This window comes from Melospiza georgiana, chromosome 19 (genome assembly GCF_028018845.1).
Source record: "Melospiza georgiana isolate bMelGeo1 chromosome 19, bMelGeo1.pri, whole genome shotgun sequence".
Taxonomy (NCBI): Eukaryota; Metazoa; Chordata; class Aves; order Passeriformes; family Passerellidae; genus Melospiza; species Melospiza georgiana.
Window position 1 is genome coordinate 6,203,651 of NC_080448.1, and position 13,332 is coordinate 6,216,982.

The 13,332-nt window shown below is 50.9% G+C and overlaps 1 protein-coding gene across 1 annotated transcript in view; it reads left to right on the forward strand.

The window, feature by feature from the left end:
* The window catches only part of ATP2A3 (ATPase sarcoplasmic/endoplasmic reticulum Ca2+ transporting 3), a 63,008-nt gene that overhangs the window by 26,482 nt on the left and 23,194 nt on the right, over window positions 1–13,332 (forward strand). Inside the window, exons 6-9 of the mRNA XM_058037400.1 lie at window positions 1,678–1,758; window positions 2,438–2,523; window positions 3,108–3,572; window positions 10,703–10,791. Of these exons, the coding sequence (XP_057893383.1) occupies window positions 1,678–1,758; window positions 2,438–2,523; window positions 3,108–3,572; window positions 10,703–10,791 (721 nt within the window). The remainder of the gene's footprint in view (window positions 1–1,677; window positions 1,759–2,437; window positions 2,524–3,107; window positions 3,573–10,702; window positions 10,792–13,332) is intronic.

The following is a 13,332-nucleotide window of genomic DNA, read 5'->3' on the forward strand; positions in this document are numbered from 1 at the left end:
AAACCCAGCTGAGTTTTGCCCTTTTGTGACAAGGCCATGGAGGTGAGTCCTGGTGCAGGCAGCTTTTGCCTTTCCCAAAAAGCACAGGCAGAGCATCCCTTTGGGAGCACCAGAGGTTGCTGGGACCCCTGTGGTGCTCAGGCAGAGCCAGTAGCCACAGCCAGGCAGTGTCCCCCTGTTTTCCTCACTTTCTCTGGGGAGATTTGTGGTGCTGGGGGGTCAGCAAATATTCAGTACCTGGATAATGGCCAGGCCAGGTCCGTTCTGTGGGATAGGAATCACAGAATCCCAGAATTATAAGGTTGGGAGACCCCTCTAAGATCAGAGTCCAACCCATGCCCTAACACCTCAACCAGGCTATAGCACCCAGTGCCATGTCCAGTCTTTCTTTAAACACATCCAGAGATGGTGATTCCACCACCTCGCTGGGAAGAGCATTCCAGTACTTTATTATTCTTTTGGTGAAAAATTTCTTCCTAATATCCAACCTATCCCTTTTCCTAATATCCAATCTACCCCTTCCCTGAGGTAGCTTGAGGCTGTGTCCTCTAAAGAAGGCAAAGAGCCACCAGGGCTCTCTCTGTCGCCAGATGTTGCGGGAGTTTTCCTCTGCAGGTTTAGCTCCTCCTGCCTTTCCCAGGGGGAGAGGAGCTCTTTCCTCCCTCTGGGATGCTCCAGCCCCCTTGGACAGATGCAGAGTCTGAGTTCTGTGCATGATATTTTGGGGAGATCTGTGCTGGCACCCCCAGACAGGTGCACAGGGAGCAGGGGGGGTCTGGCAGATGCTGCTGCTGCATCCTGGAGCGTTGGGATCTGCAGCTGGAATAAGTGGCTGGGTGGTGGAGCAGTGCCAGCCCCTCCTGCTGCTCTGGGGGGGTTTACAAGCCCCGGGAGGAAGCTTGGGATTAAAGTTTGGGATTTAGAGCACCGTTAGCAGCCAGGCCAGCAATGTTGTGTAAGGGATGGGAGGGGCTGGGAGCCAGGGCTCCCCTCAGTATTTCCAAAACTCAGAGCGTGGCTGTGTCCAGCGATAAGGGAGCAGGAGGAAGAGCCAGGGGGAAGAAACCCAGCAGGAAAAGCAGCTTAAAATGTTTTTTTTTAAGGAAGCACTAGTGCCTTGGAGGGTGGTGTTGGATGGCAGTGGATGGTGCAGCTTTCACTGTGCCCAGTGTGCCATGTCAGGAGAGCCAGGGATGGTTGTTTGTCTTGGACACAGAAGATTTTCCACTGTTAACAGCTTCCAGTCAGCCCAGAGAAACCTGAAGCAGGGTTAGACTGATATTAGGAAGCTCAGATTGCTTCATCGTGGGGATGTTCTGGTTTTTTTGCAGGAAAGAGGCAAATGGGGGTGCAGGGGGAATTTGCAGGGAAGAGGAGAGACAGGGACAGGGCGGGGAATGGATGAGGCACAGCAGGCAGGGCACCACCAGGGTATGGCTGGGGGCAGACTTGTAAATTACAGACAGACCAAATGAAGCTTTAACAAAGCTGTAAATGCAGAAATTAGGGATCCCAGTGCAGGACCCTTTTGCCAGGGGCTGCAGCCCTCATTGCTCCAGGCTGGTGCTGCTGTGCACCTGCACATGGCTGGACTCAGTTGGGGTTTTCTGTGCCCATTTCTTGGGTGTTGGGTGCTGCCAGTGCCACCTGGCAGAGCTGCCGTGCTTGTCCTTGCAGTTGGGGACAAGGTGCCAGCAGACATCAGGATCATCGAGATCCGCTCCACCACCCTGCGGGTCGACCAGTCCATCCTCACCGGTGAGTGTGGGCCTGTGGGGCAGGGGCAGCTGCCTCCTGCTGCCTTCCTGGAGGCCAGCCTTGGAGCTGATGCTGGGATAAGGGCTTTGCTGGGGTGGGAAAGGTAGGAGAGCAAGATTTAGATGATGGTTGGACCTTCCCAGGTCATCAAAGCCACAGCACAGGTGAGATGTGTCTGGTGATTGGGAGTCCTTCCTGCAGAGCACAAAGCCTGGGCCTTTCCTGTGTCACTTGTGGGGTTGGACATCCCTGAGAGTGGCCACCTTGACCATGACCACCTTGACCATGACCACCTTGAGAGTGACCACCTGACCTTGGGACCACCTTGACCATGACCACGAAAACCCCAAAGCCCCAAATCCCAAAAACCCCAAAACCCCAAACCCAAAATCCCCAAACCCCAAAAAACCTCAAATCCCAAAACCAGAGTCCCCCAAACCCCAACCCACCAAACCTCAAAATCCCCAAACCCAAAAACCCCAAAATCCCCAAACCCCAAAGGTCCTCAAAACCCCAAAGCCCAAAACCCAAAATACCAAAGCCACCTGTGGTGGGTGTTTGGATGGTTTGGTGGCAAAGTGCTGCTCTAGAGCACTGTGTGATGCAGGCTTGGAACAGGGATGAGCTGAGGCTGGAGAGGGAACATGGGTGGTCCATCTCTCCCCTCTTGTCTTGGCAGGGGAGTCGGTGTCGGTGATCAAACATGCTGACCCCATCCCTGATCCCCGGGCTGTCAACCAGGACAAGAAGAACATGCTGTTCTCTGTAAGTCCCTTACACCTGACTCCACCTCTCCTGTGGTTTTCCAAAGTGCAGAGGCTGCTGGTGGATGTGGGAGATCTCTGAGCAGAGAAAGGGAGTGCATGCACAAGATCTGAATCCATAAAAAGAGCCCCAGATCCATAAAAATAAGAACCTGCTTCGTTTGGATTCCATCTGGGCTGTGGCACATGAGGCCTTTAAATACCTTGGGAAATCTCAGAGCACTTTTTCCATCCATGCATTATGGATGGGGAAGAGGTCTGTGGTAAGCCTGGAGCTATTGCAAATTTGGGTTTCCTCCCTTTTCATGTTCTTCTCAGGCAGAAGCCAAGTCCTCGAGGGGTTACAGCTCTCAAGAAGGGCTCTCCTGCTCCTTGGGGTGGGTTTATATAAAAACCCCAAGATGTCCCATTTTCCCCTTAACCAAGGGGGTAAAAGAGCAACCCATTTCACTTTCACAACGAGCAACCCATTTCCCTTCCACAATGAGGAACCCATTTCCTATTCACAATGAGGAGCCCATTTCCCTGCTCCAACCAAGGGTTTTCATACCCACATACCCACTCTCCTCCCTTCCTCCCCCCCAGGGCACCAACATTGCAGCTGGCAAGGCCGTGGGGATCGTCATTGCCACGGGGGTGTACACGGAGATCGGGAAGATCCGCAACCAGATGGTGGAGACGGAGCCCGAGAAGACTCCCCTGCAGCAGAAGCTGGATGAGTTCAGCCAGCAGCTCTCCAAAGTGATTTTCCTGGTGTGCATCGCCGTGTGGGTCATCAACATCAGCCACTTCAGCGACCCCGTGCACGGCGGCTCCTGGTTCCGCGGCGCCATTTACTACTTCAAGATTTCGGTGGCGCTGGCGGTGGCCGCCATCCCCGAGGGCCTCCCCGCCGTCATCACCACCTGCCTGGCGCTGGGGACGCACAGGATGGCCAGGAAGAACGCCATCGTCAGGAGCCTGCCCTCCGTGGAGACCCTGGGCTGCACCTCGGTCATCTGCTCCGACAAGACGGGGACGCTCACCACCAACCAGATGTCCGTGTGCAGGGTGAGAGGCTGAGCGTGGGGTTAAACCCTTTTCTGGATCAGAGATGGGGAAACTGAGAGGTGTTGACTGGCACCCTCACCACCAACCAGATGTTTGTGTGGAGGGTGAGAGCCCAGGGCAGGAGAGAGGCTGAAGAGTGGGGTTAAACCCTTTTCTGGATCAGAGATGGGATAACTGAGAAGGGTTGACCGGCACCCTCACCACCAACCAGATGTTCTGAGTGTGGGGTTAAACCCTTTTCTGGATCAGAAATGGGGAAACAGAGATTTTGACCGACACCCTCACCACCAACCAGATGTCCATGTGCAGGGTGAGAGCCCAGGGCAGGGGAGAGGCTGGAGAGTGGGGTTAAACCTTTTTCTGGATCAGAGGTGGGGAAATTGAGAGGTGTTGACCAGCACCCTCACCACCAACCAGATGTCTGTGTGCAAGGTCAGAGCCAGGCCCAAGGAGGGGCATAGGAGAGGCTGGAGTGTGGGGTTAAACCCTTTTCTGGATCAGAGATGGGGAAACTGAGAGGTGTTGAATTTGCAGACAAATTCAACGTGGGGAGAGATGAGAATCTTGTGTGCTGCTAAAAGTGAGTTTCCTAATTACACCCAAGCCAGGAGAAGCCCTGATCCCTACTGAGCCCTGGGGAACCTCATGCCTTCCTATAAACCCCCAGGGCTTCCTATAACCCCCAGGGCTTCCTATAAACCCTCCTCCCTGCTCACCCCCACACTGCTGCCACACACAGCTCTGGTGAGGACACAGAGCCCATTCTCTTGGCTTGGGTGTAATTAGGAAACTCACTTTTAGCAGCACACCATTGTGGAGGTGCTGTGTTGCAGTCTCATTTCAGGGGTCACTTTCCAGGGAATGTTTCTTCCTGCTGGGATGTGACACTGAGACAGAGCTGATGGCCGTCAGCCTCCTCTGCTCTCTTGCTCTTTCCTCCCTGTTTTTAACCCAACCAGTGAGAAATCCTGGACCATGCAAAATTACAAAGCCTGGACCCATGAAAAGCATTTCTGATGGAAGGAGGGAGCCCCGGGGTGCTTTGGTGAAGGGTTTGAAGGCTCCTCACCTACCAGAGAATTTTGCTCCCACATGACGGGCCCTGTGGAGAGGTGACTTGGTAGGAAAGCCTGGACCATCTGAACACTTCTCAGTTTTCCCATTAGTCCATGAGTGTCAGGAGAGCTTTTTACACGCCTTTGGCGTGTTGTTTTTGTAGGAGAACCTTGGAAAATGTGTTGCTGTGGGAAAAAAGAAGGAGCTGGCCAGCATCCCTCCTCTGTGACACACAGGCAGTGTGGTGGGAAGCTGAGACAGTGCTGCAAACCAGGCACAGGCCTTGGCCACTGGTTAGCTGAGCACAAACTGCAGATGGATGGAAATGGCTGATATTCCTGCATCAATTGTCTTCTGCAGAATGAACTCAGCAACTTTAAAAAATCGAAAAAAAAAGAGCAATTAAAAAGTCAAAGTATGCTCCAGTCCATGTCCCCATAATCCTGTTGCAATATCTGTTTATTCCCTTGGCTGGATCCTGACTCCCAGGGCACAGTGCTGGAGAAGGGCTGGCCCAGGACACAGAGCCAGGCTGTTAATGTTTAATTAACTGGGATTCCCGTGCTGACGTGGGCAGGACAGGGCTGCCTGCCTGGCCCTGTGAGTGGCAGGTGGGTAAATATTAAATATTTGTGCTGGGCAGCCCTTGGTGTGGCCAGGACACGCTCCTGTGCCAAACAGCCAGCCCAGCCATGGGCTGAACAGCCAGAAAACCCTATCAATAACCTGGGGAAATGTATTAATTGAGAGTGATTTCATTAAGTTGCCCATTACCAGGGTGAGTGCAGCTGCTGAGCAGGGCCTGCTCACTGTCTCAGTGCTGGCATCAGCTCTGGGAGCTCTGAAGGGACTCTGGAAAGGCTTCAGGGCTGATTTCAGAGCTGTGCCATGTCTCTGGGTCCCTCCCAGTGCTGGGCTCTCATGGCCAGGGTGCTGTCTGAGCCAGGACACACCCAGGGCTCAGCAGGGGTCAATCTGTGTCCCCTAGAGCCACCCAAAATGAGGGGCTTTGTGCTGGGGACTTTGTGATCCTGTCCACCCAGGATGGCTGAGACTTTGGTGTTTCTGCTCTGACCTCAAGTCCACCCAAGGTTACAGTGACAAAGCCACAAACCCAGTTAGTAAAGCAGAGCAAACCCGTGGTTTGTGTCACTCCATGGTCACCTGGGGGTCTCTGAGACCACCACATCCCCCAGGGCAGGGAGGGACCAGGAGCAGCCTCCTCCCACCCTGTAAAGAACCATGGAGCTGGGAGCAGTGGGAGCCTGGCAGGAGGAGAAGGGACATTATTCTAATTAATAATAATAGAAGCATCACAGCTCTCTCTGCTCTCACATGTTTAAATCACTCTCCTAAAACTTGCAGCAGCCTTTTATGCAGCCTACCTTAATTTTCCAGGAAGGTGGCACATGAAAATCAGGACTCAAAGAGGAGATGTGGCCTTGGGGATGGGGGGGAAAAGATGCTGGTGCCCCATGTCTGGGAGGAGGTGATTGGTGATATTTGGGGTGATCAGTGATATTTGGGGTGATTAGTGATATTTGGGGTAATTAGTGATATTTGGCTGTCTGAGATGGCTGCTGGTGCTTTGGGGAGCAGGAACAGAAGGGGGTTTATTTTGCACAAAGGCTGTAGCAGAGCCTGCATGTGCAATCCCTGCCTTCCCTGGTGCAGTCCCCAGGGCTCTGTGCCTTAGTTCAGCACTGTGGCCTGTCCAAACCTGTCACCAATTACTGGGGGACCTGCCTGGGGGTCCCCAGGGGCTGTGGGTTGGCTGGGGCTGCTGCCAGTGCAGGAGGAGAATGATGCTGATCCATGGGTTGGTTGATGGAATAGTGACTGATGGTTACAGCTCTTACAGTCAGCAATCCTGCCTTTCTCCATGAGTAGTTCTTTTAAAGACACTGCAGAAAATACAGAGTAGTGCAGATAAATCCTTCACACCTGTCTGCCCCACAAACCCACAGCTGCTGCTCCAGGGATGCATTTGAACACAAATGCCCTTTTCTTCCTAGAAATACCCAGCAGCAGCATCCAGCTGTGTGCTGCAGCACCAGGCTGGGCAGATCCAGGGGACAGGAGAGGGACAGTGATGCTGGAGCCCTTTGAGAGAAGGGGACATCTCTGTGAGCATTTAGTTACATTTTCCTTCCATTCTCCTCTCTGTTGCATTATAACCCCAGATCACTGGCATGGCTTTGAAAGGTTCAGGGCAGGGGAAGCCCAAGGGTGCTGCTGTCTGTGTTCCCCTGGCTGGAGCTGCTGTTCACTGTGATTCTTTGCTGTTCACAAAGAATGATAAACAGGAGCTGCACAAGAGGCTGGGCAGCCCCTCTGTGAGCCTGGCTTGTCAGCAGCCCCCAGCTGAGCTGCAGCATTCCCACCTCCTTCTATTGCTCCTAATATTATTTCTATTAGTTTTGTGATGGAAACTTTACTTCTCCTCTTAACTTCTTAAGACACAGCTATTTCCTCTGGACTGTTTCCACTGCCCACAAACCTGCCCACTTCTCAGCCTGGAAATCTGACAGAACACCGACAGGCTGAGAGAGCTGGGCTGCACAGCCTGGAGAAGGGAAGGCTCAGGGGAGACCCTGGAGCCCTGTCCAGAGCCTAAAGGGGCTCCAAGAGAGCTGGAGAGGGGCTTGGGACAGGGGCCTGGAGTGGCACGACAAGGGGAATTGCTTTAAGCTGAAGGAGGGGAGATTTAGATTAGATTTGAGGCAGGAATTGTTTCCTGTGAGGGTGAGGAGCCCTGGCACAGGTTGTGGCTGCCCCTGGATCCCTGGAAGTGGCCAAGGCCAGGTTTGAGCAACCTGGGATAGTAGAAAATGTCCCTGCCCATATCAGGAGGTGGGATGAGATGAGCTTTAATGTCCCTTTCACCCCAAACCATTCTGTGGTCCTGCAAACACCTCTGCAGTGCCCTGGCTGCCCCCATGCTTGGCCCAGTCACGCAAGCTGGGAGCAGCAGGAAATTTGATATAACCTCTGCTTGCTGTGGGTTATGTAGCACCTTTTTTTTAAAAAAAAAGGCATGGAAAAATAAAGAGCTTGGAATGATGTGGGTTTTTTATTTCCCTTTTCCCTTTTTTAATAAGAAAGACACCATTGTGAAAGCAATAATTGTTTTGTAGCCATGGGCATTTGAAAACAAACAGGCTCATATCAGGCAAACACATCAGGCTGGGGTGGGTGCTTTCAGCTTTTTAATAAATGAGTCTGGTTGGTGTTTCAGGAGTCCATTTTCTGAGGAGGACAGGAGATTTTGGCTCTCTGGAAGGCTGATGGTGTTGGATGTCTCAAAAAAAGATGATGGGTGCTTAGGCTTGGAAGGTTCCTTGTGGTGGTGTCTCAGACTGGGTGCCTCAGCTCAGGTTCTGGGTCTGTCATTTTGGGGGGTTGTTACCAAAGGAAATAGGATTTGATTTCTTTATTGAGCTGCCAGAGGAGCCCAGTGCCTCCAGGGGACCTGGGACACCTCTTGTGCAGCACTTTGGCTCAGTATTTCATTCAGAACCTTTCAGGGATGATGCTGGGCCTCCCTGATGGGCCCTGGGAAAGGAGCTGAGGGCATTGGTGCCTTGTGAAGGCTGGCCTAGAACAGGGACTGGACAGAGCTAAAGAATAAGGCAGGGATTTATTAAAAGGATCTCCTCCATGGATCCACCTTGGGCAGCACAAGAGCCCAGCCAGGGCTGCACCCAAGATGAACCAAAATGGCCCCAAAATGGGCAGCCAGGCACAGGGTCTCTCCCTGTGCTCAGATCTGCTCCATTTGCATCTTGCAGTTCATTGTCCAATTACAGCTCCAGCCCATGCAGTCCCATCCTGCTTGTCTTTCTCTCTTTAGTTCATGTTGTTTATGCTCCCGGGCCTGAGATTTGGATCATTTGTCCTTGGTGCCCAGCTGGAGCAGGAATTGTTTTGTCTCCCTGCTCTGTGCAGAGAGCTCACCATCCCCTCATAGGAAGCTCAGACCCACACACTAAAGCAGCACAGAATGTGAAAAATAGAAAAGCCAAAACCTGAGGCATCAGCATTAGCCCAGGATAGGGGTAGTGGATATCTGGAAATAACTGGGAAGCCATGGTGAGGTTTTTTTTGGGCTCAGAATTACTCACACAGGAGATGAATGCTTTGAACCTGCTCCTTTGATTTACTTAAACCTGTAAATTAGGGAGGTGAGAAAAAGTGAGAAAAGCCCCTGGGGTGTCCTGGTGCTGACCATGCTGGGATTGGGCTCCCCTGAACATCCCCTATGGCTTGGCTTGTCCCCAAGCTCATACCTGGGACCCCTCCTGTATGGGGGAGGCTCACACCGATGAGGTGTCCTTGTATTATTATCAATAATTAATAATAATAGCAAGTAATAATTAATAATAATAGCAGGTGAACCTCTGTTTGTTGCCAGAGGAAACGTGGAAGGCAGAGGAGTGGGTGGTAGCTGGAGCTGTTGCATCTCTGGTGCTTGAGTGATGCCTGCTGATTTCTCCAGCATCTGTTGCTTCCCTCTCCTGGGGAACAACATAAACAGCCAGAGGAAAATAAATAGAGTGAAAAAACAATTATTTTGAGACAGGTTGGAGTGGAACAGTTTTCCCTGCACCTGCTTTCTCGAGGCACTCAGCAAATTCGTGGAGCTGAGGAGAGCAGCACTTCTCTGCATCCACATTAAATCCTGGCTTCCCTCTGCAGCCAGGGAAATGCATTTGCCAAACCAGTTTTATTTATTTCTTTGTTTATTTTTTTAATTTATTATGTTGCTTTTTGGCTTCAGTGTGGGTCATAAATAACAAGAAGCAGAAATGAGCATCTCTGAACTCTCTGCTCCTGTTCCCAGGGATGCTGCCCTCACAGGTGGGCTGTGCTGGGAGGGACAAGGGGGACTGGGGGAGCTTGGGGAGAGGGGAATTGTAATTTTATTTCAGAGTTTGAGGGATTTGTCTCATTATAGCAGCAAAAGAAAAACTGGAATGATTTTGAAAGGCAAAAATCACTAAAAATGGAGTGCGGGGGACTTTTATGGCTCACTGGGGTTTTATTACAGAGCTGAGCTGTGATCCCAGCAAGGCACAAGGCTGGTGGCTGAGAGCTGGCTGGGAAGGGTGGCAGGGGCAGCCACCCCTGCTTGGATCCTGCCCTGCAGAGGCTTTCCAGGGCAGGAGTGGAAACCTTGACCCTCCTGTGCTCCAAGACAAACACAGGAACCTTCTTAGGAACAGGCTCAGCATCTCACATCTCCTAGGGAAAGAAGGAGCTGCAGGAGGTGAACATGACAAAGGCAGAGGAGAGCTTGAAGGATTTGGGGACACCCAGGGGTAGTGGCTGACCAGGGATGGGCCTGAGTGTGGTGGCATTCACAGGGGTCCCAGGACAAGGGAAGAGATGAGGATCTGACTCCATGTTTCAGAAGGCTGATTTATTATTTTATTATATATATTTATATTATATATAAAATAAAATTATATATTATAAAAGAATAGAAGAATAATTCTATTGAAATTGTATATTATAAAAGAATAGAATATAGAATATATTAGAAAAAATATCTATAATATATAATATATAATATATAATATATAATATATAATATATAATATATAATATATAATATATAATATATAATATATAATATATAATATATAATATATATTGTGATTCTATTTAAATTATGTATTAGAATAGAAGAAAGGATTTCATCAGAAGGCTGGCTAAGAATAGAAAAAGAATGATAACAAAGGTTTGTGGCTGACTGAGACAGTCTGGACAGCTGGACTATTATTGGCCATTAATTACAAACAACCACATGAGACCAATCACAGATGCACCTGTTGCATTCCACAGCAGCAGATAACCATAGTTTACATTTTGTTACTGAGGATTCTCAGCTTATCAGGAGAAAAGAGCCTAAGGAAAGGAATTTTCATAAACCATGTCCGTGCCACCTGAGCCTGGTGCCAGCAGGGCCATGATAACTGGGACAGTGCATTGTGGTGGGTTTCCAGGCTGGTCACGAGGGCTGTACCCAGAATGTGCTGCCTGATGCTCTGTTTGCCCCTCTGCCCTGGCAGATGTTCATCATGGAGAAGGTGGAGGGCAGCCAGTGCAGCCTGCACGAGTTCAGCATCACCGGCTCCACCTACGCGCCCGAGGGACAGATGTGAGTGAGGGTCCCATCCCCAGGGACACAGGGGGCTCTGGGCTGGCAGCAGAGCTGGGGGAGGTGGGAGGGTTGGATTCATGGCCATGGCTGGGGGAAAGGAGGGGTTTCCATGGTGGTTTGCAGTCCTGTCCATGGGGATCCCCAGTGGGCTTGCAGGTGTTGGGTGATGGGCTGGGCTCTGCTGTCCATGGGCACCAGGACAGTGTTTCCCTTCCCTCACACCCAGATCCTGCCCCGCTTGGTTTGGGTGCTGCTCACCCTGGCTCTGCCTTCCCACTGCTCAGCAGAGGGTTCCACACCCTTGGCTCTCCCTTGGTTAGCAATCCCAATAAAACAAGGCCACCCATGAACCATGATGACAAATGTGGGATTGGAGATGAACATAAAAATTTCACAGAAATTTCATCACATAGAAATTTCCCCTAAATTTCTCACCAAGTGATACACCTACACTACTCTCTGTAATCTATTTCACTTTGCAGCAGAAGATGCCTCACCATGTTTCTGGAGCCTGCACAGTTTGGGTATTGGCTGGTGGCTGTTGCAGGATGCAGGGTGGGCAGCTTGTCCAGGAGCCACCAGCAGTGCTCAGGGGGATTTGCAAATGGCTCAAACCCCACCAGGACAGTGCTCCCTGAGCCCTGTGCCCACAGCAGTGGTGGCTGCCATGGCTGGTGTGCCCAGGGCAGCTGGATCCTGCTGATGTCAGGCTGTGTCTCAGGGCAGGCATGGGCAGGGAGTGGGAGCTGGGGGCTTTTCTCTGAAGTGTTATCACACTCATGGGGTTCTCTGCTGTTGTATTTGTTTATTCCTGTTCCTTTGGAAGGAGGTGGTGGCTTTCAGTGTAGCAAGAAGGCAGATGAAGAGCTCAGCTGGTGGTGGGAGCACTCTCTGCTCCCCTCTGCTTTGCTCAGTGATCCCAGACACATTTGTCAGCATGGTCCCTTCTGCTCATCCGTGGAGCAGCTGTAACTCGTCTCAGCCACAGACATAATTTCATGAATATTTATGGAGCCAATTTGATCCCTGGCTAGGAATCTCCATTAAAAGCTGAGCCAAGTCATAAGCTGGTGTCAGTCAGTGCATTTCAATTAAAACTGAGGAGGACCCAGGGGCTGAGCTTGTGCCTGCCAGCCTCTGAAGCTCAGTGTCCCCTGGCTCTGGGGGCTGCATTCAGGGCCGCTCTGTTGGTCTGCAACATTTTTTGTTGCTCCTGAGTTTTGATTTAGCCCTGTGCCTGTGTTGTGTATGGAGAGGGATGTGTGGGCTTGCTGAGGAGAGCATCCCCCTTCCCCCAGGGCTGGTGGCACTAAAGGCTTGTTTGCTTTAACCTGGCCTTGGCAGGGGGATGTTTCATGCAGGACACTGCCTTTGCTCACACAGCACCCAGCCAGCAGCCCTGTGACCGTGTTCACAAGGGTTCTTGGATGAGGGAAGAGACAAGGATCTGACTCCATGTTTCAGAAGGCTTAATTTATTATTTTATTATATATATATTACATTAAAACTATACTAAAAGAAGAAAAGGTTTCATCAGAAGGCTAGCTAAGCTAACAGTAGAATCAGAAAAGAATGATAACAAAGCTTCTGTCTCAGACAGAGAGTCTGAGCCAGCTGACTGTGATTGGCCATTAATTGCAAACAAACTAACATGAGCTAATCACAGATGCACCTGTTGCATTCCACAGCAACAGATAATCAATATTTAAATTTTGTTCCTGAGGCCTCTCAGCTTTTCAGGAGAAAAAATCCTAAGGAAAGGATTTTCCATGAAAAGATGTCTGTGACAGAGCCCCTTTGCTGATGTTTTTCCCAGCACATGGGTCTGACCATGGGGCTCCCATCCCTTCCCACAATGTCCAGGGGATCCCGTGCTGCACAAGCCATGCTTGCTGTGTCTGCTGTCCCTCCCTGTGAGCCCAGGGCTGGGCAGCCTCTCTGGGCAGGAGCAGTGGCTCTCCCTTCCCACTCACAGCCCAGTGTGGCTTTGTCTCCCTCAGCAAACAGATTTTTCAGATTTTCTTGGCTGCTCCGTGTTTTCCGCTCCCGAGCTGTAACAAGGGCTCCAAAATGTTCTTTCCATTGGGAACCAACAGTGGAATAAGCTGATCCTAGTAAATGCCTGACAAATTATTTTTCCAGCCAGCAGATGACCGGCTGGGTTTACACAGCTCTAACCTGCAGTTACCTCTGCTGGAACCAGGGGAATTTTTGATTTCCTTCAAAACCACTGCTACCATTCCTGCCACCAGGAGAGGAGAAGCAGCTGGAGTGTTCAGGGCTGCTCCTTTCCGTAGCAAAGAGCTGCTATTGAGGAAGCAGAGATCACAGTTCAACACTTGCTTGGAAGCAGCCACAGCAGTGCAGCTGTTCAAGCTCTCTGCTGCTCCTAAATGCTCCCCTGGGTTCCCTCTGGAGTGTGAAACAGCATCACAGGGAGGGGAAGGGACTTGCTGTTGGTTCCACAGCTCCTCTGGATTCAAAGCAAATGGAAACCCCTGAGGTGATGGATTTTAACATGAATTTCTTTGCCCCTTT